Source organism: Eriocheir sinensis, chromosome 51, assembly GCF_024679095.1.
Source record: "Eriocheir sinensis breed Jianghai 21 chromosome 51, ASM2467909v1, whole genome shotgun sequence".
Lineage (NCBI taxonomy): Eukaryota > Metazoa > Arthropoda > Malacostraca > Decapoda > Varunidae > Eriocheir > Eriocheir sinensis.
The window spans coordinates 6,259,249-6,286,990 of NC_066559.1; the positions used below are offsets into that span (position 1 = coordinate 6,259,249).

The 27,742-nt window shown below is 40.4% G+C and overlaps 1 protein-coding gene and 1 non-coding gene across 4 annotated transcripts; both read left to right on the forward strand.

Moving 5' to 3' along the window:
- The first annotated feature begins 57 nt into the window (after positions 1 to 57).
- Positions 58 to 26,454, forward strand: LOC126982597 (uncharacterized). Of its 3 annotated transcripts, none has more exons than XM_050834775.1 (17): positions 58 to 127; positions 2,224 to 2,333; positions 2,797 to 2,913; positions 3,705 to 3,833; positions 4,038 to 4,162; positions 6,965 to 7,095; positions 7,726 to 7,811; positions 7,966 to 8,064; positions 9,858 to 9,978; positions 12,974 to 13,126; positions 13,444 to 13,577; positions 13,965 to 14,075; positions 14,974 to 15,140; positions 15,574 to 15,676; positions 18,450 to 18,833; positions 18,966 to 19,079; positions 22,842 to 26,454. In XM_050834775.1, the coding sequence occupies exons 2-17, from the start codon at positions 2,289 to 2,291 to the stop codon at positions 22,950 to 22,952; spliced, it is 2,130 nt and encodes a 709-aa protein (XP_050690732.1). In that variant the 5' UTR covers positions 58 to 127; positions 2,224 to 2,288; the 3' UTR covers positions 22,953 to 26,454. The 3 variants fall into 3 exon arrangements, with proteins under 3 accessions (XP_050690732.1, XP_050690734.1, XP_050690733.1); XM_050834777.1 differs by lacking the exon at positions 58 to 127 and adding an exon at positions 145 to 295; XM_050834776.1 differs by lacking the exon at positions 58 to 127 and adding an exon at positions 231 to 380.
- Trnak-uuu (transfer RNA lysine (anticodon UUU)) lies at positions 26,112 to 26,184 on the forward strand. Its single transcript has one exon. It is a non-coding gene; the product is annotated as a tRNA-Lys (tRNA).
- Positions 26,455 to 27,742: the final 1,288 nt, after the last annotated feature.

The window sequence follows — 27,742 nt, forward strand, 5'->3', positions numbered from 1 at the left end:
CTAGGCTACAGTTATAGGTCAGAAACCGGTAAATACGATGCTCAGAGTACGATAATCAGGGATCGGTAGGCCACGAGTCACACCGCCTCGCCATTGCCCGCTGTGCCACGGACCTTTCGTGTTTACGGTACTTATTCTGAACGTCCTGTGTTACCTGAATGTTCTGTGTTATTATAGAAACTTTCCCACACAGCTCACATATAATTCACGAAGACAAGGATCCTGCCGAGGCCTGAGGAGCGGCGAGGAGGGCGTGTCGAGGCGTGGCGGCCCTGCACAACGCCAACGTGGACGGGTCAGCTGTTATGAGTTTTGGTGTTTTCTCAGTGTCCACTAACTTGTAGGCGTCCCTGTGCCGCCTATATACTCTCTGTAGACTTGTGAGTAATATATGTTAGACTACACTGAGAGGGGTGAGGGGAGGGGCAGGAAATAGAGGAGTTATATATGTGACGCAGACCATTTTTCCTCATGGTTCAATTTTCGGTTAACTTCGATTTTAAGGACTTTATTTTAAGGACGATTTATTTTAAGGACTATTTTAAGGATTTATTTTATCTTTTATCTGATGGGTTTTGAGGGAATCTGGCTTAACCGAATCTGTTCACCGTTTCTGTGGCAAATTACTATTTTTTGTTTGTTTGTTTGTTTCCCACCCTTTTCCCTTTCCTTTTTTCCATTTGTCATTCCTTCCTGCCTTCCTTTCCTTCCTTCCCCTTTTCCCCTTTTCCTTTCTTTCCTTCCTTCTCCTTTTCCTTCCTTCCCCTTTTCCTTCCTTCTCCTTTTCCTTCCTTTCCTTCCTTCCCCTTTTCCTTCCTTCCTTTCCTTCCTTCCTTCCTTCCTTCCCCTTTTCCTTCCTTCCTTTCCTTCCTTCCCCTTTTCCTTCCTTCCTTCCTTCCTTCCTTCCTTCCCCTTTTCCTTCCCTCCTTTCCTTCCTTCCCCGTTTCCTTCATTCCTTCCCCTTTTCCACTTATGTCCTTACTCTCCTTCCCCCTTTTCCTTCCTCTCCTTCCTTTCCTTTCCCATTTCCTCTTTTCTGTCAATGGCCTTCCTTCCTTTCCTTCCTATTTTCCACTTACGTAAATCTCTTGTCCTCCCCGCATGGCTCCTCCCTACAGCGTCACCTTCAGCGCCCCGCACCTCGCCACGCCCTTTTCGTCTTTCACAGGCACGGCTAGTTATGTTAAATAGAACTGGTGATGCGAACTGTTTGAACCAAAAAATTAATATAAATGTCCCTTCCTCCTTTTCCCCTTCGCCTCCCCTCATGGCTGCCGTGTCCCCCCAAAGCCCCTCAAGGCCCTTCACCACGCCTGCCCTTCCCTCCTGACGGGCACCGTTAGCACACTTTTGTCACGCTGCAACACGCTTCAGCACACCTTAGACATGCTTCAGAATACCCTGGCACACAGCAGCACACCTTTGGCACACCTCAGCATATATGATTAACACACCCTAGCACACCTTTGACATGCTTCAGTACACCTCAGCACACCTTGGAACACTTCAACACACCTTTGGTATGCTGCAACACCTTGTGCACACTTCAACACACCTTTGCACACTTCAACACACCTTTGGCATGCTTCAACACATATTTGGCATGCTTCAACACATATTTGGCATGCTTCAACACATATTTGGCATGCTTCAACACCTTTGGCATGCTTCAACACCTTTGGCATGCTTCAACACTTCTTAGCATGCTTCAACACGCCATTGGCATGCTTCAACACATATTTGGCATGCTTCAACACATATTTGGCATGCTTCAACACATATTTGGCATGCTTCAACACATATTTGGCATGCTTCAACACCTTTGGCATGCTTCAACACATATTTGGCATGCTTCAACACATATTTGGCATGCTTCAACACCTTTGGCATGCTTCAACACTTCTTAGCATGCTTCAACACGCCATTGGCATGTTTCAACACCTTTGGCACACTTCAACATCTTTGGTACACCACATTGTACCTTTGACATTGTACACACCTTTGACACTTCAGCATACCTTTGGCACACCTCAACAGCACATCATTAACACACCTCAGCATGCCTTTGACATGCTTTGCCACACCTTTGACAGACGTCACTAGCATGCCATCGACATCTCAGCATACCGTAGTACACCTCAGCACTTTAGCACTCTTGCATGCCTCTCAGCACATTTCTGGAGCCTCATCCCTTTGCCTTACCGTGTTCCTCCATCCTTGCAGACACCGCTTGTAGTTCTCCAAAAGGTGACAGGGAGGGTAGCATTGACAGCAGCAGTAGCAGCAGCATGGCCACCCAACAACTCATGCGGCAGATACAGTCCACAGGGATGGTAAGTGAAGAGGGAAGGGGGCATTCAGGTAACCAGTTGTCCTGTGAGATAGGTTAATGTGGGGAGGTGTTATTCTAAATTCTTCCATCCACACTTCAGCAGGAGAGGAGCTAGTGATTTAAAGATGCATGCTTTGGATTCTTTAGGGATTTATTAATTCCCCAGCCAAGTAAATGGAAATGCTCCTTTTTTTTTAAGAATTACCTTTCCATATGAAGCAATTGTGAGAGGCATATTCCATCCCATATAATAAACTGCATTGGCTCCAACCACACCAGTAAATGTGGCCATTAGTTAACCATATTATCTTTAATCTTGTTTAAGAGGAGCTTGTTATTTCTAGATCAAATAAAGCTGTTGACTATAGTAACAACAACATTAAAACAAAACTCCACATATAAGGTTGTATAGAACTTCTGAAAACAAATAGAGAAGTATTTAATTATAGGCTTTGGCCTTACAGTGGTCAAAAGTGTTCCCAGCCGAGCAGAACACATTGCAGGAGTCAGAGGTGTTTGTCAAGAAGCTGCTTATCGTGGGGCTGTCTTCTATCACATACCTGCGGACCATCTTCCCTGAGGTTTGTTCCCCTCTTATCACTTTGGTACACTGATTATAGTCCTTTACTACTGTTCTAGAAATTTATCCTAGATTGGAACTTATGATGCAGAGAGCAAGCTAAAGATTTTTCAAATAAGTCTGTCTGTAGTAAGTCTTCGTTGAATGTTGAAAATGATTCTGCTTATATCATATGTATGGTTGATACATATATATATATATATTTATATATATATATATATATATATATATATATATATATATATATATATATATTTATTTATTTATTTTTTTTATACTTACAGATTGTTTTCATTTTGATATTTCTCATATGTAATGTCATGTTGACAGGAAAAGTAATATTCTCATTTTGACCAATTTTTTGGGTGTCTATAGAAATTTATATATTCCTTAATCAGTCTTTACTTGAAAGAATCCCTCAAAACTTTATTGCATCATAAATTGCTGTGTATGGTTATTTCTAATTTTATATGAGGTCCGCCCGCCAATGCAATGTTATGACAATTTGTGGTAGGTGGCACGCCTAGCAGCAGTGCATTCAGTAACCTCTGGTGTGCTGTGTCGCTCTTTTAAAATCTAGGTTGTTCCTCCTAGTTCACTGTGAAATGGGTTATAATGGCTTCAATGAATAAGCATTAGGTGTTGTGCTCCACTTGAAATACTTTTGTAATGAATGAGCTATCTCCAGTCAGCCTTAATGGGAACACCCAAAAACTCACTCTACATGGTGCCTAACGCTCGCTGCAAGCGTTTAGCAATGAAAGGGTTAAAACTGATCCTCTTGCATTGCAGAGCTCCTACCATGAACAGCATCTGGATGGCTTGAAGCTGAAAGTACTTAGAGACAACACTAACTGCCGCACCTCCAACACGATGGTGTCCTGGATGAGAGGCTGCTGTGAAGCCATTGAGAAGAGATATGTGAGTTGTGAATGCATTGTTAATTAAAAAAAAAAAGTTTGATTGATGATATTGTAGCCATAGCTCAGGATTGACTTATACTAATTATTAATTACATTTCCATTTAGTGTAGTCACTGTAGACCTATCTTATTCAAATTACAAATTAGTTACATAAGTATTACTATATATCTACTGTAGTAAAATGTTGTATCATTGCTTCCAGCTTCGACAGTTGATCTTTGCTATACTGAACAAGGATAACCTCCAAGAGGCTCATGAGACCTACACCTACAAGTTCCGCTACACTGATGCAGGCACTGTTATTAGTGGCCCGGGAACTCCTGACAGGCAAGTAAATGTCAGGGATCCAAGCAGTCACATCTATTCTTGATAACCCTCTCATTTTCAAGTATTGTAATGATTTTCTCCATCACATTTATATTTTCCAGTCTATAACTCTTGATAATCTCTTGTGGTGCCTGGTGATTGGCTCCAGTCAATTAGTGGCATGGGCAAATTTTATCTGGAGTTGCTGCTGTAATGTATGACTGGCTCACCCCTCGCTGCTCCCCAGTGTTCCTCTTGACTGAAGTCACTAGTTAGGGTTAATTGAAGATCTGGACATCATATACCTAATCTCTTTCTGCTCAACGATGTTTGGAAATTGCTAGCTCTTTGCAACAGGATTCAAACATTGGTCTTTGGGATCACTACATTCATGCTGACCACTCTGCCACTGTCATTCCAAGTAACATGTTACAAACGTCAAAGGTGAATTGAGTGTTTCTCCTCCCATATTGATTTACCAGACTGGATTGTTTGTAGAAGTAAATGAGAGGGAAATGTATTTTACAATTTACTAATTAATTCAACTGAACTTGTATAAAGTTCACTGGAAGATTGGGATGAACAAATAACATAGAGCCTCTAAGAGGCTTGCAAAGAAAAGAGCATTGCAACATGATGAGTGCCCTAGATCTCACCAACACAAAAACACACAATTTTTTGCAATCCGCTGGAATTACATACTAAATAATTCAAAATGCAAAATTAGCACTCCTCTCAAAAGATTACTGTACATTGAAGCGAACATACAGAGACAGAAATCTAATTTAAGCACAGTATGAGGCTGCTGCATCTCCACTATCTTCGTGACAAAAACAAGGGGACCCCACATGACAACACCTTTGACACTGACAGTTCCCACTTGAATATAGTGTAGAAATTTGAACAGCTCTTAAACTATAAGCAGGTGTAACACATGATTATCTTGTTTGTCCTCATCATATAAATCATAAACCTCTGTCATTCTATCAAACTAAGATATTTTTAACTGCAATTTTTTTTGTTTTTTCCTCCCAAGTCATCATAGCCTCAGTGTTGTCAAACCTCAGTCAATAGTGACATTGCCTCAAGATGTTCAAACACAGTAGAACATTGAATTAACATGTATATTCATATTGATTTTCAGTAAACCCTCGCTTTTATGAACTTCAGTATAATAAATTTCATCTTTAACAAACTTTTGGTGCCAGCCCAGCATAAGTAGGGAGTGATCAAACAAGTCTGGTACAGGTAACTCTCGAATTACGCGAGTATCGTGTCCTTGAAGAGGTCGCGTAAGTCAAAAACAATGTAAATCAAACAAGAGGTAGGTTTCTATCGAAAAATAAATATTCACTTCATTCAGTGGAAAGAGAGAGAGAGAGAGAATATCCATATCACTGAGATATCCACTCAGGCACTCAGTCTCAGCCTCACTCGTGTGAGAAAGAAATGAGGGACATCATGAGCGACTGGCTAGTATTGGTACTGGTACCGAGCAGTCTGGTACTGGTACGTACCGTATAGCTGGTACCGTTAGTACCGGAACTGGTACCGGTACCTGCCCACCTCTATTGTTGAGAATGGAAGACTTGAGTCCATCCTAAAACAAGTGTGATTGAACCAGGATTTTTAGCATAAGGAGTAGAGAAAGCATATCTGGATCTGGATCTGGATTAATGATGCACAAGGCACCTGTATAGGTGCATAACATGCATATTTGTTAGCTGTTGGGGGGACGGGGGAGCCGAGTGTGCAGGGGAGGGAATTGAATCAAGTGTAATTGTTAGTGTTGGTGTGTTGTGGTGACAAGTGAGTATGTATTTGTTTTTTGAATGAGTGTATTGTACTGCAGTCTAAAATCTGTTGAGGGAGGCTGTTCCAGTCACGTATGATGCATGGAAAGTATGAGTGCTTGTATGTGTCAGTGTTAGTGTGATAAGTTTGGTATTTATGGTACATATGGAATATGTGTCTCCCTGAGACATTCAGGTCTTCCCTCCAAGCTGGAACATCGTGCTGGCAGCACTTGTTTGGTGGGTTTAGACTTTAGAGGCTGTACAGGAGTAAAACTAAAGTTGTTATTGATGGAGCCCAACAGCAAGTACCCATGGGTTAGGCCTATTAACACTTTTAGGTCATGTTTCTGCCTCAAATATATAGTGTGCATTGTTGCATAGCAATGGTCGCTTTTATTGAAATTAACTAATCAGGTACTACATAATTTAAAAATGCAAATTAGTGTTGCTCCCAATGGAGTTTATATATAAGAAACATTATGAACTACATATTAACAAAGCACAAGAATGGACTGTACATGATTTTTTTTATTTAACAGACTAGAAACTACATATTCTAATTTTTTCATGAATTTTATTTTTCTATGCCCATTGGCACTGCTGTGTTGGTTCAGATATCCTATGATATGCAATGACACAATTGTTATAAAGTGAAGCACATTTGATGATGATCAGGGTTGTTACCCTCTTGTTGTGTTTAAATGTGACATTAGTGTCAAGAAGTCTGGCTGCGGTGGATGCAGGATATGCAGGGACCATAATAATCTGAGGATTTTGCCATGAAATAATATTAAGGCTAATGAATATTTCAATCTGTATAGAGAAAGTTTAGGGAATTGTAATTATTTGTGGTTGTTTAAACAATATTAGCAAATTTAAACATTGCTTGTGCATTTTTAAGTACATTAGCCATCATCACAGTTTCATACTAAAGTGAATATTCTCATCTTAACTAAACGGTTTAAGAAAAATAATCCTTCTTTCATTTAGAATATATGAATAGAAATGGTATAACTATCACTTTCAGCGCCATGCTGTCCAACGAAACACGGCAGGCAACCGAGAAGATGCTGCGCACCATTATTCTCCTGACACAGACCATGGGACCCCTGCCCAAGAGCATCTGTCTGTCCATAAAGCTTGGCTATTATGATGATGGTAAGTCAAATGTACTAGATAGATAGACCTGTGGGTAAATAGGTAAATGAGAATTTATTTAGTACAATTATGGTAAGTGTGATTTTATAATTGCTATGTAGAATGTTGGAGGGGGTTATGAGTACAAGTTATCAGAAAAACAAAATCCTCATTGAAGATAATCCTTCACTCCAGTCAAGAAACAGTATATATTCTTTCCTGCAAATGAAAGGGTAGCATTGGTATTTGTAAGACAATAGGTAATATGCTGCATTCATAAGACTGTAAGCAATATTATTTGCCATTTGAGTTATGTACACCCATGGCATGGAATGCACCAGGACACCAGGAATTGCACAGCTTTTTACTTTCATTTGAAGATTTGTTAATAACTGGGTCCTTTGAAAAGCCTGTGGAAAGTAGAGTTTACTTTGTTTTTCTTACTCTCAAATGGTGTAGGCAAGGCCACACCTGTCAGTCATTAAGAATAGCATATTAATGATCTTCATAACTCAGGAACTTCCTTAGTAATTCATGAAAAGTTATTATGAATTATGCTTACTGTTGGATATGAAAATCCCATATCTGTATGTGGCAATGGAAATTATTAGTAAGTAAATATCAATAATAATTTTTCCATGTATTTTTCAGTGACTCCTAAGGACTACGAACCACCCAGTTTTGGCCCATCTGAAGATAAACCATTCACATTTAGATCTAAACCTGTAACCATTAAGGTTTGTTTTTGTTTGTTTTTATAATGTTTTTATTTATTACTGATATTGTAATTCTAAAATAACATTCTACATATTAAACTCATATCATTGTGCAGCCACCAAACAGTTCAAGCATGAAATCCTAAGGCCTTACTGCATCTATTTCTCCTATCAGGTGGGTAGTGCTTCAACAAAGTTCCATGCCATGAAGCTGTATGTGTGTGTGGAGAAGAACTCCTACCCCACGGGAGAAAATTCACCCATTGAGGACCAGGTGAGTCCAGAGACTGTCTTTCAAGTCTGGATATTGCTTTTATTTTCTGGATATCATTTATTAACACTTCTTTTGTAACACCCATGCAAATGAATCAATTTGTTTTAAGTTAATTTCCTTTGAAACCATATCATAATTTTGTTCTCAATCCTGTCTCATTGTGTACTGTCACACTCTTACCCACTTGTATTATCACTTTGTTACTCTTGACTCTTGATACCTATGATTTACTCTTGTTGATTGATTTTTCATTATTATTCAATTTTTTTTACTCAAAGTTTTCATTTAGGCTACCAAGTTTACATACACACACACACACACACACACACACACACACACACACACACACACACACACACACACACACACACACCACACACACAACAATCTGTCGCTCATGTAGAGGTCGCTCATGTAACTTCAACAGATGTACATGTTAACTACAACACCAACATTACTATACTTATCATACATTTTCCTCCATGATCTTCAACCTTTCAACTGGACATTGTTAGTGCAACAAAAAACAGATAACAACACACCGAAAACACAAGATGCAGATGCAAAAAAACACTCATCACTCAGACAGATTACGAATTCTTAGGTGTGAAGAGTTTACATCTTTGCGAGCCTACCTTTTGATTAAAACTAATTTGCCCCCATGCCCACCATGGCTGTCTGAATGGTGTTGTATTTAAAATCAAATTAATAAAACTGTTTATAAACAATTTTTTTTTGTGAACAACAAAACCAGTCCACCAAAAAAAAGTCCATAAAAGGGCGTCTGAAATACGTGTAAAATACACGTTGTGTCCTCCCTCCCCTCTCCTCCTCCCCCTCCTCCTGCCTTCACCACAAGAATCATGGCAAGCTAGAGAAATTTTATTTTAGTTTTTTTTTCATCCTTTAAATATTATCGTTTCTTATGTGTTGAATATTGTTGTTTTTGGTTTTTTTTTTTTTTTTTTTTTGTTTTTTAGACAAGGACCTATAGTGGACTCTATTTTTTTGTTTTCCACTTTCTAGAGTCTTCGCGGCGGCGAAAGAACCCAGACCCACACTCACCAAAGACATGTGCCAGTGTCGAAGACTGTCCTTCTGACTTGGTTGGAGTGCGGCGCGATCGTCAGTCGATAGGTGATATATCCTCAGCCTCCTCCTCTCCTTCATGGGTCGGTCTCTCCTCAGTCCCTTCTCCTTCCCCTTCCTCATATTGGCTAGTATTCCATATATGCCATCCTCCCACTTAAGAAAGGTGAAAAAAAAAAAAAACAAACAGAATGCTCGTATACCAAGTCACCACTCATACACCATGGCATTTTTTGTGATTTTTTTGCTCGTAAATCAAAACTCGTAAACTAAGGTACTCATAAACTGGGATATGACTGTACTTTTGTTTGTGTTTATTTATCTATTTGTGACATACAGAAAATAAGCTACACTTGTGGTGTCGATCTCTGAATCAGTCACTCAATTTTAGCTTTAACCACTAAAGAGCAGGCAGTTATGACCACAGACACTTGCTCAGAGTAGATGTTTTGAGTCAGAAATACCTACCCAATTTTCTTCCTTTTTGCCCACTTCTTTTCCTACCTACCCACTTTTCTTCCTACTTATCCACTTCTTTTCCTACTTAATTGTTCTTCTACCTACCCACTTTCATTCCTACTTACCTACTGTTCTTCCTACTTACAAACTTTTCTTCCTACCCACCCACTTTTCTTTCTACCTACCCACAAGTCAGTCACCAAATTACAGTGAATAAGTAATTCCTTGCCCTACACTCCCAACAGATTGAAGAAGAACAACAGCAAGAGTTGTGGAAGGGGACAGGGACTGGCAAGGAGAGCAATACTGTGGTTCGTTCGTTCAGCAAATATGCGGGTCATCTACGCCCTACCTTCTCTGCTTCAGGTGTGTACTGAGTATGAGTCAACGTATAGAAACTATTTTATTTTAGTAAATTTGCATGATTCTGCATGATTACAAAACTTAGTAGTGGTGGGCATTCATGTAACTTTACATTCAATCTATAACACTGTAAGAAGTCCGTCCTTAATGACTGGAGTTGAGTTACAAAATAGTCATGCTTTAGATACTGGAGAACCATTTCATGAGGTATTTTCTTTTAATATATGTACTAAATTTCATTTATAATATTTCTATCTATTGTCACATTGCTTTTGATAAATCTTTACACCATAGTCACTGTATACCCAACCTCCAGCTATCTTACTTTCTGCTATCACTATTCACTGCTATCACACACACCCTGAGAACTGCCACCCCCCCATGCTATCATGCACCTGATATGCCCTGTCATACACACAAAACCTGAGTGTGTTGGTGGAATTGAACCATCCAGGCCGTTCGGTACATGGCAGCTGATTGGTGCTACGTCATCGACCATTCTTGCTCAGTGATTGGTTGACGCTCCCGCCAGTTTCCCACTTATTCAGTCAATTGCACGTTTCTCCATTGAGAACAGTGAAAGCTGCCCTGCATGTGATTGATGAAACAGCCACCAAACGATGTGCAACATTATGCAATGGAGCGGTTATGCTGCATCAAGGTGGCAGAGTCAGCCAAACAGCCCAAGTTTGCCTCGCAGAGGGTTGTGTGAGTGAGGAGGGGGGTGGGGTTCAGTCTTTGTAAACAAAGGCGGCGGTGTAGCTACATGGGTGTGGCCAGTGTCGCCTCAGCTGCACCTTCATAGCTTATAAAATTATTTTTCAATTCAGCTATCACACATTTCTCCTGTCATGCACAGTTTCATAAACAATTAGGTGCGATAGCAGGGGGATTGGTGTACACTAACTTGGTCCAGGAGCCCTGTCCCCTCCCTCACTCTCCCTCCAATGTAACATTGACTCCCTAACTCCAACTTCTTTTCATCCAACCAATCAGCTACTGTAGCTAAGGAAGAGGGGGTGGGGCTGCTGGACCAAATTAGTGTATGGTGACAAGTTTGAGATATTGTTTCTTTATTGTGTGAATATTTATTTTGCCTCAATTTATTGACAGACTTTCTTCCTCTGTCTTTATGGTTTACTTCTCAAGGTTTGACTTTGCAACTTGTGAAAAATTCTGAATTCTTGTGATGGTGATGATCTTTCCATATTTCTTTCATACCCTGCAGTTACAGGGTTTGAATTCACATACACTCAGCTGCCCAAGAATAATATATCTGAAGGGGGAGTATGTTTAGCAGCTTGGCTTAACTTAACCCTGTAAGTGCTGTGGCCGGGCATGGATTGAACCCCGTACTGCGGGAGCCGGGGAGAAGTGAAGACAAAATTCACATGTTAGCATCTCAGAAGTAGTGGTATGAATTGGGAGGGAGGGAGGAAGTAATGAATGAAGAGGGGCAAAATGCAGGTGTTTTCCCATTGTCGGAGGATTAGTAGAGATAATTATCTTCCTCTTTCTCTGTTCCTTCCTTTCTTACTCTCTTCCTCTCTCTCTCTCTCTCTCTCTCTCTCTCTCTCTCTCTCTCTCTCTCTCTCTCTTTCTCTTCTCTCTCTCTCTCTCTCTCTCTCCTCTCTCTCTCTCTCTCTCCTCTCTCTTCTCTCTTTCTTTTCTTTCTCTACTTTCTTTCTCTCTTTCTTCTTTCTCTCTCTCTCTCTCTCTCTGATATGTTTTTTTCTCTCTCTCTGTTTCTCTCTCTCTCTCTCTTTCTCTCTCTCTCTCTCTCTCTCTCTCTCTCTCTCTCTCTCTCTCTCTCTCTCTCTCTCTCTCTCTCTCTCTCTCTCTCTCTCTCTCTCTCTCTCTCTCTCTCTCTCTCTCTCTCTCTCTCTCTCTCTCTCTCTCTCCTCTCTCTCTCTCTCTCTCTCTCTCTCTCTCTCTCTCTCTCTCTCTCTCTCTCTCTCTCTCTCGCTCTCTCTCTCTCTCTCTCTCTCTCTCTCTCTCTCTCTCTCTCTCTCTCTCTCTCTCTCTCTCTCTCTCTCTCTCTCTCTCTCTCTCTCTCTCTCTCTCTCTCTCTCTCTCTCTCTCTCTCTCTCTCTCTCTCTCTCTGTCTTCCTCTCTCTCTCTCTGTATTCCTCTCTCTCTCTGTATTCCTCTCTCTCTCTGTATTCCTCTCTCTCTCTCTCTGTATGTCTCTATCTCTCTCTCTCTCTCTCTCTCTCTCTCTCTCTCTCTCTCTCTCTCTCTCTCTCTCTCTCTCTCTCTCTCTCTCTCTCTCTCTCTCTCTCTCTCTCTCTCTCTCTCTCTCTCTCTCTCTCTCACTCTCTCTCTCTCTCTCTCTCTCTCTCTCTCTCTCTCTCTCTCTCTCTCTCTCTCTCTCTCTCTCTCTCTCTCTCTCTCTCTCTCTCTCTCTCTCTCTCTCTCTCTCTCTCTTTTTGTGGTGGTCGTGGTCGGTGTGTCCCCTTAGGTCCCTCCCCTGGGTTGTGGATGGGTAGGTAGGGAGAGGGTGCTAATCTGATAATTGGCGGTCGAGCATGACCACCTCCATCGTGACCAACAAGGTACCAACTAGCTGCCCAAATATAAAAACATCCCCGGACGCTCATAGCAGAGAACCTGGGAACAGTCCACAGACGCTCATAGCACTGAAAGGGTATATTAGACACAGAGTTCTAAGAGTTAACTTGTATATTCTAGCTTGCTTCCAATTTCGTCAGTTTACCTTTTTCTATAAAAAAGCATTGTTGTAAACATTTAGTAATGGCTTTTCATTTAAATATGTTTGAGTTGAGGGGTTAATCATGTAAAAAACATTACTTGTAAGTGTAACACTTCTGTGCTGCCCATCTTTTCTTTCATCTCCATTTCTTTCAAACCTCATTCCAGTATTTATTGTCTTGGCCAAGTACGTAGTAGGATAAACATCTTACTGGACATGGGAAATATGTTGGTAATCTGCAGTGGCTTGCTGCTAAATGCATTAAGGATAATATTTTCCCTCCAGCATCCTCCAATGCTGTCAGTGTCCCAAGACTGCCTCACAATGATTCACAGAAGGATGATCATCAAGTGCCAACACAGAGCCATGTTTCTAATGCCACAGACTCTCCACAAAATGGTGAAGCTTTCACCACCCTGAAAGAAGTTGTGGAGGATGGTAAGTGATTGTGATCATTGCAACATGAGGGTACTTTACTTCAGCAATGCAAATATTACAGAATGTAATGTTGTAAATACTTTTACATTTGATGTGAGAAGCAATAAATCCTATGTAAATACAGCAATTGAAAACACTTCTTAGTTGTAGTTAAAAAGTTGTACTTATACCATGTAGACTCAACACGGTACCAATACTAAACACTCTACCTGTAGACTGAAGGATTTTGAAATTGACAAAGATCAAATTAGCATTACTCACTATATCTGAGTTAAATATTATGAAAACACATATACATTTATCTAACTTATGTTTAGAGGAGGAAAGGATGCAGTCGTCCAACACAGACAGTGCGGGCAGTGAAAGCTTCCCAGTGCGCTGCCCTTGTGGAGTCTCCTGTGATCATGGCCTGATGATTCTGTGTGATATTTGTCAAAAGTGGCAGCATGGAGTAAGTTGTGATGCACCAGTACTTCTACTATATTCTAGTCACTTCATCTGGATCCCCAGTAGAGAGAGAGAGAGAGAGAGAGAGAGAGAGAGAGAGAGAGAGAGAGAGAGAGAGAGAGAGAGAGAGAGAGAGAGAGAGAGAGAGAGAGAGAGAGAGAGAGAGAGAGAGAGAGAGATATGGTTCCTGTGATTTGCTTATATGAAGCAATGCCTGCAAAGACTAAGCATACTTACCTACCTGCCATATTGAGATAACAAGTACTCAGGCAGCATCTTTCCTTCTGTTCATTATTCAGTCTGTTGCACCACACTCTAAATATAGCTTTGGGAGTTGGTACCCACAGAATTGTTTAGTAGCAATTGCACAAAATTTTGTTTCATCTTTCAGGCCTGTTTCAATGTGTTGGAGGACAGTGAGGTGAAGACCAGCCATGTCTGCGAGGAGTGTGCCAGTCCTGGCCACCCCTGCACTGACCCCACCCTTCCCCAGCAGCCAGAGGTGGGCCTCAGCATGCTGTAGTATTTAGGCTGTGAAGCATTGCCTTTGGTATTCATTGACTAAGCTTTATTTTCCCATATGCTGCAGAACGCTTAACCTCAGACCTTGCTATCATTTCCGATTGGGGTAAAAGGAACCTTGTATCCTTCAATGCCTCAAAAACCCAATTTCTCCATCTATCAGCTCGACACAATCTTCCAAACACCTATATATCCCCTATTCTTCGACAACACTCAGCTGTCACCTTCTTTAACACCAAATATCCTCGGTCTATCCTTAGCGCAAAATCTCAACTGGAAACTTCACATCTCTTCTCTTACTAAATCAGCTTCTTCGAGGCTGGGTGTTTTGTATCGTCTCCGCCAGTTTTCTCCCCGCACAGATGCTTTCCATATATATGGGCCTTGTCTGCCCTCATATGGAGTATGCATCTCAAGTGTGGGGGGGCTCCACTCACACATCTCTGTAGATTAATTTCTGTGTGTTGAGACCCTAGACAGTGACCACTATCGGTTCACTATTCCACAACGTCCCCGTAGAGACATACCTCAAACTCTCCCATTTTCTATTACCCTTGGAGAGCATGGGCCATCCTACCTGTTACCCCTTCAGGGAAACTCAACAGAATTGCAGGAGAGGATGCCCACCGCTATGCCACCAGTGAAATGCCCCGAGATTTGATTTTCTCTTTTCTACTATTCTCTCGGCCCCACATCCTCTGTGTGTATCGAAACACACTAGAAATTAATCAAGACAAGGATTGAACCTGCAACGAGCGTGACGGGAGAGCCACTCCTTACTGAGTCGGCCAAAGAGGTACCCCTCTCACCAAGTAGGTTATGGGGGGCTCCCTTATCCTAGTCGCCGCACTACATTTTGTTTATTTTCTTATTGACAGTTGATGAGCTACTGTTTGTTCCGTCGAGCGCTGGTGTTACTTAAACAGATAAAGAGCCATGTGACGGCAGCCTCCCTTGCTCAGCAATTGGGTGTGGACATCACCATGGGTAATCATCTCTGGAAGCAACTCAAGAAGCAGAAGATTGTGTATGTTAAGAATAAAATGTGAGTATACCTGACAAGTAAACTATATATTTGTAATGGAGGGTTACATATAGTATATTGAGATGCAGAAGTAGTTTCTTCTTCAAATACAGTGGTAAGAGGTAAGAGGACAGTGAATGAACTGTGAAAACAGCAGTGGAAGGAATAGAGGAGACAATTCACAAGAAATTTCTGGTTTAGCAACTGGAGTGGCTGAAGACAAAGGGAGCAGAAATAAGAAAGATATATTTAATGGGGAATGAGAAATTGAAGGAAAATAATAAGGAAAATAATTCAGACAAATAATACACAAGATTGAAACAAGTTACCTTCCAACGGGCTTGCTTTGTTCTACAGTTCTATTTTTCCTAGACTTAAGATGAAAAAAAAAATGTCAAAGATGTGCACATTCAGAGTGCATGAATTTGTACGTCATTGTTTTTTAACTTTGCAGAAATCGTGTCAATTACACCAAGCTGTTGTGTGACGCCTTCCCCAAGTACCTGAAGGGACATGGGAAACCAAGGAGCCAAGAGGTAGTGGACCTTACCTCACAGGTGTGTTATTCCTCGCTACTGTTTATTATCTTATTATTAGGCATGTAAAAGGAGAAGTTAATGAGTAAGAAACATACAGTTACAGAGAAGTCAGAAGAATTTGGTTTAAAAATTCAGGGATATATATATATTATATATATATATATATATATATATATATATATATTTATATATATATATATATATATATATATATAAATATATATATATACATATATGTGTATATATATATATATATATATATATATATATATATATATATATATATATATATATATATATATATATATATTTTTTTATTTTTTTATTATTATTATTATTTTTAAGTTGATGAATTTGAAGGATATACAGAAGAAGGAAATGACAAAGCAAAATTGTAATGGAAGTAGCACAAGAAGTAGGAGTAAAGGCACCAATGAACAGTGGCAGTAAACTAACAAGGAAATTAAAGATACCATAAAGTGCAGTAAAAGTCCTTTAATCCAGAATGCAGAGGTCACGGATCCCCCAAATTAGCAGATTTTCTGGTTTACCAGGAGTCGACCTCAAAATATTCAAAGCACACCATTCCCAGGCAATTACCATACTTGGTCTGGCAATAACCAATATTCAGTACCTGTCCCAGACATTCACCACACTCTGTATGGCACATTTAAGCATCACATCTTAGAGATTAACTACAAGCTATTTGAAGACTTGCATTACATGTTGAACAAAGGATGCCCTGTCGGCAGCAGTCACAAAGCGTCAGCCATTTTCTTTTTGACTAGGGGCTTAGGGTGTTGACAGCGGAATCAAAGGTAGAAGTGATTCACATATTCAACAGATGTGAAGAGGAGATGGAGTAGTGAGGATTGAAAATAAATATGGAAAGGACGAAGTTGATGGTGACTGAAAATAAAGCAAAATAAAGGATTCAGACGAAAGGTGACCCTGTGGATGTTGTGGGAGGGGAGTGGGAGCAAACTCTATATTGTGTAGAGTGTAACAAGTGGTGTCATAGGCGATGCTCAGGGCTTGGAAATTTGCAAAGGGTGCGGGACTTTGTGTGTCCGAGGTGTGTGGAGGAAGATGAGGGTGGTAGTGGCAATGGTAATGGTGAAAATGGCAGGTTGGTGGTGGATGGAGATGTGTTGGAGGGGGTACAACAATTCTGGTATTTGGGAGATGTGTTGGACTGTGAAGCAGGAGTGGAGAGAGCAGTGATAGCAAGAGTGGCAGTTGCATGGAGAAGGAGGTGAGAGATGGCCAGTCTATTAGTGAACTTCAGCATAAGATTGAGGAGCAGAGGAAGTGTATACAAAGCTAGCCTGTGTGAGATCTGCTCCCTTGTACGGAGCAGAAACCTGGGCACTTACGAGCAGACTGATGGATGTTTTATGCAGCTGTGATTGCAGGATGCTGAGATATATGGCAGAAGTGAGGTGGCAGGACGGGAAGTCTAGCAGTGAAGTAGCTGAGATGTGCGGGGTTGAGGACCTTTCCGTTGAGTGAGGAAGAGAAGACTAAGATGGTTTGGACATGTGAAAAAAGCGGGGGAGGGGGTGCTGAGGGAGGTGGAGGAGGTGAGAGTTGGGGGACGGCAGCCATGTGCAGTGGGAAGGCCTAGGAAAAAGTGGAGTGGGTGTGTGATGGAAGATATGAATATATTGGAGATAAGAGGAAGATATGGCACAAGATCGGGAGATGTGGAGAACAGTCATCACTCGTCCAACCCCATCTTAAGTGGAAAAATATGGATGTTAAACGACAATGATGACGATAATGACTAGGGGCTTAGGGTCATATTCTTCAACATTTCGGCAGCCAAGCACTCACATTTGACAAAGCTTTAGTAGGAGTTTTGAGCATTTCCAGGGGTAGCTTTATGACCCTTTTGATAGTTTCTTCTGTACCATGAACCGTAAAGAACACTTGTTACAACCCAATTGATATCCTTTTTGGCTCTTGGAAATAGTTGATGTGAGGGATGGAAGCATCTAACAATACCGATGTTAAATACATAGAATGCAACTTATTTACTAGGGGAGGCGGTGGCTGAGTAGATAGCGTGACGGAGCCACGTCCAGGATGACGCAGGTTCGCGCCCCACCCGGTGACACTAAGCTGGGATTTTTCAGTCACCGCTGAGTGGCCTAAGACTACCCACATGCTGTCCAGAAGACCACCTATCAACCTGGACTCTAGATTCTAGGATCAAAGATGAGCTCCTGGAGACAGCATGAGCCAATGCAAGATGACGCCACTATAAACACTTGCCTGCGCCACAATGGGCCTGGGGCCGACCATCAGGCCCTACTGTGCAAGCCTACTGGCGCCACAGGTGAAGACGTAAAAAAAAAAAAAAAAAAAAAAATTAAAAATTTGAGTAATAAAGATATTAAACGAACAATAAAAATTATCATAACTACATAACTACAAGCAACAGCAGCTGCTGCTGCTTAGCTGATACACAAACAAACAGATGACATTGCAGTGGGGCTGATGCCACATTTGCCATTTCTTTTTGGCGGTGGTGATTGTATTATGTCTCCTCTTCTTCCCTGTAGAGGGTGGTGTAGTAGGAGCCATTATGGAGGAAGAATATAGATAGAACCAAACAAATTCAAGAGACAACAGTGTAACAGACAGCTAGCAGGGTAAACACTGTGTGAGCTGGGTGAATCTCACCATGTCCTGGATGTGGTGCTAGCATGCTAACCACTCAGCCACCACCTCCCCATGCACATATACCTACATGAATTCTTTATGTGTTTATTTACCTGCTTTTCAGACTCAACAAACTTCAGAGTCACTTGGTGATTTTGATCCTGATGAAACCCCAGATCTTGATGTTGCATCCCTTCAAGAGTCTGTTGCAGTTCTAAAAAGTCAAGAAGGAAGAGAGTCATTAAACAACACACTGGATGACACACTGGACATCATGAGTATCACTCAGGATATTACTGTTGGGACACAAGCTGTGAAGTTGTCATCAGAACCCTGTCCTCAACTCTCACAGAGTGACACATATTCAGAGGCCCTGGCCACTGCTGGCAACACATTTCATTTGCTGGACTCACCACCAGAATCTTCGCAGAAAGCTCAGAATCACTATTCTGCCAGCATGCCGCTTCACTCAGGCATGGATGTGGAGGAAGGATCAGCAGAACTTCTGGTGAGATCTTAAGGTTTCTGTCCTCATAACTATGCACTCTAATATATTTCTGATATATTAATATATGACTCGGTACCATTCCAGCAGATTGCTTTTCACTGAGCATATTAAAAAGTGTCCCCTTTATACCAGGGAAGCCAAGAGTCTTCAGAAACTCAGCAAGCTCAGAAGCAAAAGATGAGCTTAGGGATGCAACCCAAGCGAGGCAGAGGCAGACCACAAAAACGAGCCACCCGCAGGACCATGGTATGTACATGAATTACGTCTTTTTATTGTTATTTCTTTTAGTACTGTGATGATGGAAAGTTGAAATACCTGTATCCTGCCTGAATGGCGCCAATCATTCTTTATCACCAACCTGTCACTGCACACCAAGTAGGGTAGGAAATCACAAGTAGCAGGTAATGGTGAGAAAAAAGAAAGAAAAATGATTGGATGTCTATGACCATGACAAGCACACTTAATAATGTTGATGCATAGATAGTGAAAATGTACACAATGCTTATTTTTCTTTAGCTTAGAATTCTGATGTACTTCTCGCAGTTTGTTATATCATGCTGCAGGGGAGTTAGGTCATGCGATAAGAGTCCTCCATTTACTTGGAGAGCAGGACACAAGGACAGCTTGAGAGTGAGTGTGTAGCCCCATCAGCAGCCATCTGTTAAATAATTGTGGCATGGTGCGTTGGAAATTGTGAGACACTTGCCAGGAAGGCACTAACACATTGCTTGGTCACCAGCAACATGGGCCTTTATATGTGTTAATGCAATAATAAAGACAGGGTCACAAAAACTTAAGAAATATAAAAACAGTTACAAAATTGATATGTCTGTACAAATAGATAAAAAATGGAAGCCCCTCCAAAATGAAATGGGAACATGGTAGTAAAGCCAATAAAATTAATATGGAGAGCTAACATGACCATAATTGTAAGAATCTGAAAAAAGAAGATTGGGGAGCCCTTGCCTGAAAGGCAGTAGACTCAGGACACACAACTAGAAGACCTCAACTTGGATCTGTAGGAAGAGGTGCTCTTGTCTTGTGGTGGTTAAGAAGTGTGAGGTGTCAGCCCCAGAAAACTCGGAGGTATGTGGGACAGGCAGAATGGAGGGAAGGAGCACATCCATCCTCTTAAGCCGGTCAGCATAAACAACCCCAGAAGTGACTTTCAGGGTCTAAAAGTTTTAACTTGTTGCAATATATTTTGGATGCTACAAGACAAGGGTCATAACAATTTAATTTGCAAGATTATTCAGGAAAACTTCATGACAGTCACCAACACTGATGGTAATGGGAGTAGTCTGACTATGCTGTTTATGAAGTATCTCCTAACAAGAAGCTTTAACTTCTCTCTAACAGAGGCATGGATGGTCTGGAAACAGTTCAGCTGCATTTTGGAATAGTTATTCAGTAATTAAAGTGGAAGAGGGGGGTGCAGGAGCATGTCATCAGGCAGTCTTTTGTCAGAGACAAACAAAATGTAGTGTAGTGCCTTGCCTGTAGATGAATCAACTTCACTTAAAAGCTATGTGATGTCTAATGTTGAAAGTCAGTTGGATGTTGAACTGATGGCAGATACTCTTTCAGTACTTTTTTTTTTTTTTTTTTTTTTCAGTCTCATGGTTGCTTAATCCCTTAGAATTACCGGATTTCTGAAGTGTACTTGCATACAACACGACTGAATGTATGCTGCGGATGTTGTACATGTGTGCAACATATGATTATAATAGAGTGTACAGAGCCTTTCTGAAAGTCAGTTCGGTATGCATTGGTGAGCACTCATATTGTAGCTTATGGCATCCGTACAGTGATGTCATGCCACCCTCTGTGGCACTGTAAGAAGTCATGAATATATGCCAAGTACTTACATTAATTTCGTATGGCCATTATAACTCATCTGTTATTTTTCTATATACATGCTTTGATCTGTATCATATAGAATATAATATGTAGAAAATTATTGCTGCTGACACCTCAGCCATGCATCCTTGAGTGACAGTGCTGCCACCCAGGAAGACAGCAAGTATAGAGGCATGCAGGAAGAAAGCTTGGCAGGATGATGTGCACAGATTAGTGTCAAGACTTTTTATTATTTTTATTATTATTATTATTATGTTTCCACCCATGGTGCCAGTAAGCTTTCTTCATGGGGCCTGGTGGTCAGCCCCAGCCCATTGTGGCACAGGCAAGTGTCTATAGTGGCACCATCTTGCATGACTCATGCTGACCCCCAGAGCTCCCCTAGCATATGCTGGTGCACCTGCCTTGGAGTGCACCACCTCTGGATTTACACCACCCAAATATGGAAGGAAGTCAACACAACTTACAATGAAAACAAAATATTTTTTATTGAATAATTTCTCGGTTTCTTCTCTCTTATTACATTTACACACATAATGAACGCTGAGTAAATTATTTGATTATGCATATAAAATGGCTTCAAATGTTATGTTATTGCATCATAAATTCATTTTCTGGCCAATATGCATTTGGTGAAACACAAAAACGTTGTATGTTCCGAGAAGTAATGATGTAATCCTAAATCATAAACACCCCTATCTTTAAATGGCACGGGTAGGGAAAGTCGGTTCGGTTGAAGGGGGTTAGCGTGGCGGTGAAGGAAAGTGTCGATAACGAAGGGGTTAAGGGAACACATAAGAGTCATATAGAGACAGATGAGGCTAGAGACAAGGGCCAGCGTCTCCGCAGACTTATTAGGCCAAGGACCCTAGAATACGAAACAGCTGAAGTGTTAGACTCAAACAAAGATGTATGAAGAACCTTAATGACTGCATGAAAGCTGTTAAAGGTTGATGCCTACAACATCAAATGGACCAGTATTAGTGTTCAAGAATTGGTGCATTTTGGTCTGTTCACAGAATAGACATTAAGCAACATACTTTTCAATGCCAAATCTCATAGTGGGCCAATAGTACTTGAAACAGGCTTCAGATAAGGCTCCATCTTGACCATTATAACCCACATCTTCAATGGCAATAATCACAGTGTATAAAAAAATGCCGTCATTGAAGAGGTACTAGTATGTAAGGAAAAGTCATTGCCTTGAAAACAACTTGTGACCAAAGCACTTTTTGGTGTTTGACTCTTTGAAGTTCAGGGGGTGAGAAGCTTTGTATCTATAGATATCAACAACTGGAAAGTTGACAGACAAGGCGTCCATATCAGTATCTGCTTTGCCAGGCAAATATTTTATTGGTGAATTTAACTGTTGAATAGTACTACCCAACTAGTCTTCTAGAGAGGTTTTTCCCACAGTAAGATTGAGTGTGGTGTGTATATAAGATTGAGTGTGGTGTGTATAAACTCGTGGGATAACCAAAAATGATTTCCCCGAAGTTCTTGAGAGTTAAGCATTTAAGGTGTGTAACAAAATACTTTGGCTCAGCAGCATTGAAAATTTGACAGGCACAAGAAATAACTCATTGCTCCAATAGAGGTTAACCAGGCTACAACAGTTTTCCATTCGCTTGGATAGCAGGATACAAAGGATAGCTCAGGAGCAAGCATGTAGCCCCATTAGCAGCCAGCCAACAACTAACTGAGGTGGAGAGCATTGGCAGTTGCAAGACAGTTACCAGGCAGTCAGTATAAGATGCTGTAAGATATGACATGTCAGTGACAGTGTCAGTCTTACATCTTTAATACCTTGATGAGTTTTGACTAATGCTTTCTGCTTCTTGAGTCTGTAACCATAACCTTGCTGGGTGCAGGAGATGGTGATAGAATGATGGTTATAGTAACTGTTGGTCAGGTTCATGTTCGTATCATACATTTTAAGTGTAAAGTAGTTCAAATATAAGCCAATCATACTGCCATGGAAATTTCTGATGGAATTTAACCCTTAAACTGCGGAGGACTAAATGCCGGATATTTTTCCTTCGTGAGTTAATATTAACCCTCACTCCAAAACATTTACAAACTGCCCACTTAGATGTAGTACATACTTTGATATTGTAATACTTAATAATTTAAAGATATTAATTACAGAAACTGAGTGACTTTGAGATCAGCTTATCTCAAGAGTCAGACCTTCAATCAAAGAATAGCATATCTCAGGATTCTGAAGTTTTTGGGAAGAAAAGGAGAACTCATCTGTAGTTTATCTTGAAAAGCTTTTGTTCAAAATATGGAAAATATGACTACATGATTCAAGTTAATCTGTTCAAGTACAAGAAAGGATACACTTTTGTGTTAAACTCACACCAGATCAGAAAATTAATGGTCTTTAATCATGGGAAATTACATAATATTGAGTTTCTGTAAGTACAAATTAAGGCAAAATATTAAATCCTATGTATTTTCCCAAAACACAGGTTAGTTTAGGTGTCTTATTTTATGTTGTAGCTATGTTGAAGTATTTCTCATCATAATTACCTCTTACATTACTCTTCAGTTATCAGGATTTTTTTCATTTTGTTATTCTCAAACATAACAAAATATTGTTGGAAGAGATAATATCTGTTTTTTAATAGTATGTGTTTTTATTTTTGTACGGTGCTATCTGGAATCCTCAATTGTGTTGTGAAGGAAATTGAAAGACAAGTTTTTCTTTTGGGGGGTTAAGATGATCCTCACATTCTGCTTCTTCGACATTATGTGACTCATTAAAGTCACTGGCCTGCACCACTAATTGGGGTGACCATCAGGACCCATCAAGAAAGTCTACAGGTGCTACAGGCTGAATTAAAAAATATATATTTATTATGTTTCAGGCATCCCCAACCTTGTGCTTACACGCACAACAAAACTCACTCATTGTTGTTTGCCTGACTTTTCACACGAATTTGCTTTTGAGTAGCAAAAACTCAAGATTTTGAATGTTTACCATTGACCAACCAAAAATATGGAATTAGAATGTTTAAAATTGCGTATTGATTCAACACGTGGATCTTTGATTGGAAGAATTCTAGATTCAGTTTATTCCAGATTTAGCAAAAATTATTAATTCATTACACTTTCATTTAAATGCTACATATTACCATTTTTGCTCCTAGAATAATCTTGCTAATATGAGATGCTCACCAACTTAAGTAAGCTGAATATAGGTGATGCCCCTGTAAGTACCTCTTATGGCTTTTTGTCACCATAACCATCACCACACTCCTGGATGTGTTGGTATTGTAGCTGATACAGGTGAAATGGTACACTTATATAGATGTCATTCAGGAAGTATGTCTTTCACAAACATTTGCAGCTGAGAGCAAAACTGAGGCTTGCATGTGTGCTGTAGATGTCCTTACCCTAGAAGTGAAGTTGAAGGGCAATAATCTTTTCTCTACAATTACTACAAATTCATTTATTATAAGAGTGAATGATAACTTTTAAATGTTTTGATACTATATTTTGGTTTCATTCTATGTTTATAGTAATGGGTGAGTATTTATTTTCAAGACATGTACCAAAAACTTAGAATGGAGCTTTTTGTTCTCAGTCAGTCTGGTGACTCATCCCCACCCTACAGTTACAGCAAAGTAAACTGTAAAAGTCTCATGTTTGAAGTTAAATTTTGTCAATATATTGTTGAGTTTTAATAAGTATACAAAACTTACTTTAATTGCATGCAAGCTTGAAGAACATTGCAAGGTTTTGTTGAGGTCTAGGTGTCGCTAAGGGTGTGAGTGGAGCAGTGTAAAGAGGAATGAATTATAATGGCTATTGTAACGAAATTCAGTGTGGAGCTTATTTTCAGTCCAGATCCAGTGACATATCCCTATCCCTGCATATGAGAGTAAGTTATATAATTGTCGTGTAAATTAAGCTTAAAGGCCATCTGTTGTTCACTCTCAACTTTGCCATTTTCTTTGTGCCGTTATCTTCTTGTGCCATTTCATTCAGAACCCCTGTTATAAGTGGATAAGGATTCCCAAAAAAGCTTAAGCAACTGTCATTGCATCTTTAACTTTATATATGGCCACTGCATGCTTCATTCACACCCTCATATAGACTGTTTTACACTTATTAATCTTTGTTCATCTCGATCCATGAAGCATTCAGGCACAACATAGCTTTCATAAATACTAGCATGTTTGATTTCTCCCCTTCTTGCACCACGTTCTGTCCTCTGGTAGTGCACAGTGTTTTGTAAGTTCTGGGTTTTTTATTTACTCATTTCTTGTTTCTTTGTTTTTATGATGGAGACAGAATTTTTTATTATTTTATTTTATTACTATGCATGACTTCCTATCTCGGTTTCCTTGCACCACATTCAATCCTCGGGTAGTGTACAGGGTTGATTTGTTAGGTCTTGGTTTTATTTATTTATGCATTTACTTTTTTTGTGATGGAAGCAGAATTAAGGTTTTTTTTTTATTATTTGCGCCGATATTGCCCAAACATACATATAGCTAGGAGCATATCCTCGATCTCTTCATTTCCTTGCCCTCTAGAATATTCGATAATGTATTTAAGATATGTCGTAGTGAACCATATCGCGTGGTATTACAATTCCCCGTTTTAAATTTACAGTATATCCATTTAGAATTACTATCACTTGAACTTGGTGCCAGTAAGCTGTCCATTATATAACATTCTTCATCCGTCTCCCTTGTTATTTTCTGTTAACCTGGTAGAAAACGGCCTCCTTCGTACTTATACCCGATAACTCTTGTAATTCTTAGCGTTAGCCCGAAGCCGTATTCAATAAATAAACAATTCAGCCCCTAAGCACATATATTTGTAAAGGCTCACGAACGTCATTGGAGGGTTCATGGGTAGTTTCCTGATCTTTGTATTTGATGGCTTTTTTCATCATGAACGGGGGAAGAAACGAAAATGCCTTATCTCTGGCCTTGGAAAGGGAAAAATTCGTAGTGACCCCCAAGCACCAGAGAATACGGACCTTAACCTCTACTTTTCCGTGATAGGGCGACATAATGGGCGCTGACACACACACACACACACACACACACACGTACACATATCCATATACGCTCCACAGGACAATGACCAAAACACGTACGTGGAAGCTGTCTTTTTCATTAATTGCACCAAAGGACATGTAATGGTAGCTAGACCATCATTATTGTTTTAGTTTAGTGTAAGGAAATTGTGTAAAAGTAAATAGCAAGAGGAAACTTCAGCTACTTTTTTTCGAGATCTGTTGATAAGGAAAATATAACTGGAAATGTTAATAAATATTGAAAAGGGTTAATACATGAAAAAAAGTAAATATATGAAGAACACAATCACTATCAAGTATTCCTTGGAAACATATCGATACATGCCGTATTTAAAGAAACAAATTCCCTCTTCCCATAAGCCCGGATAGCTCAGTCGGTAGAGCATTAGGCTTTTAACCTAAGGGTCCAGGGTTCGAGTCCCTGTTCGGGCGGATGTTTTACGCCTTGTCTGATCGATTGCGGCAGGGCGTGGGCGGCGGCGGGATTACCGGCGACGCTGCCGGGAGCACGGCGGCGGGGTGGCGATGTGTAAAATCTAAGTTTTCATGTCATGCGTAGAACTGATAGCAAGTGGAGGCCCCGGGGAGGTGGGGGGACGAAATTAGAGCCATTGTAGGGGTGACTCTGGTATAAGATAGAAAGAGGTGGAAGGCGTGAGAACCCCTTGTCTTGCGGTGGGCTTAAAATGAATGATGATGCGCCCCCCCCAAAAAAAAAAGTTCAACCTGAATGTATAAGGAGGAAGGCGGGAAGGCAACATCCAGGCGGCAGGTAGCGACTAACTCGAGGTGGTCTTGTAAATATATATATATATATATATATATATATATATATATATATATATATATAGATATATATATATATATATATATATATATATATATATATATATATATATATATATATATATATATATATATATATATTAAAGGATGGGCATCCATTCAACTAAAAATACACATTACATAATTATATACATTCGCAATGTGTGTGTATGTGTGTGTGTGTGTGTGTGTGTGTGTGTGTGTGTGTGTGTGTGTGTGTGTATCAACGTGCACACGGATGTACACTTTGCTGATTCTTCATCGGAAACAGGTGGCACAGGGCCAGGCATCCCTCCCCTCCCCCTCACTTCCTCTCCCTTCTCTACCATCGTCCTCACTCCCTCATCCCCTCCCTTTCCCCTCTCCTCAACCCTTCCGCCATCTCCAGTTCTGTCCCATACCCTCCCTCCGCTTCCTCCTTTCCCCTCGCTTACCCTTTTTTTTTTTCCTTTTCTCTTATCGTCACCGTCTTCTTCTATTCATATCTCTTTAGTTTATCCCTCCTCTGCTCCAACCAGTTTATACCCTCTGGCCGTATCGTTTTCTTACCTTCACTATATCTATGCCCTTCTTAACCTTTCCTCAGTCTTTCTTTATTCATTCATGCCCGTTTCCACTACCCTGTCACCGTACCCTGCCCCCCCTCCACCACACTCACACACTTTACCTTGCTGGCGTTTCTCCCTCCTGTTTCCTCACCTTCCTACCCACGATCTCTCTATCTCCCTCTTTTCCTCACCTCCCTGTCGTTGTGTATTTCTCCCCTCTTCCCCTCCCTCAGCCTTGCGTGTTCCCTCACATACCTTCGCCTAGCTACCTTAGTAATGCTCTTCCGTTCTTCCTCCCGCCTATCAGTTTTCTTTCCTTCCTTCCCCTCCCGCGCTTCCTTCCCCCCCTTCCCGCCCTTTATTGTTATCTTATTTTCTCCTCACGGTCGTCTTTATCTTCTTACTACGTTGCCTGTTTTTTTTTATTTATTTATTTATTTATTTATTTTTAGTAGGCACCATCCAATAACATTCCTCCTCCTCCTCTTATTATTATTATTATTGTCATCCTCATCATCATCATCAATATTACTATTCCTCCTCCTCTTCCTCTTCCTCCTCCTCCCATTCCTACTCCTCCTCCCCCCCTTTTTTTTATCTACTATTACCCTCACCTA

Bases quoted from the DNA above. Each gene is read 5' to 3' on its own strand.
- LOC126982597 (XM_050834775.1), top strand. From the start codon at position 2,289: ATGGCCACCCAACAACTCATGCGGCAGATACAGTCCACAGGGATG. The intron at 2,334-2,796 runs GTAAGTGAAGAG...TTGGCCTTACAG, and splicing joins AGATACAGTCCACAGGGATG to TGGTCAAAAGTGTTCCCAGC. The intron at 13,127-13,443 runs GTAAGTGATTGT...ACTTATGTTTAG, and splicing joins GAAAGAAGTTGTGGAGGATG to AGGAGGAAAGGATGCAGTCG.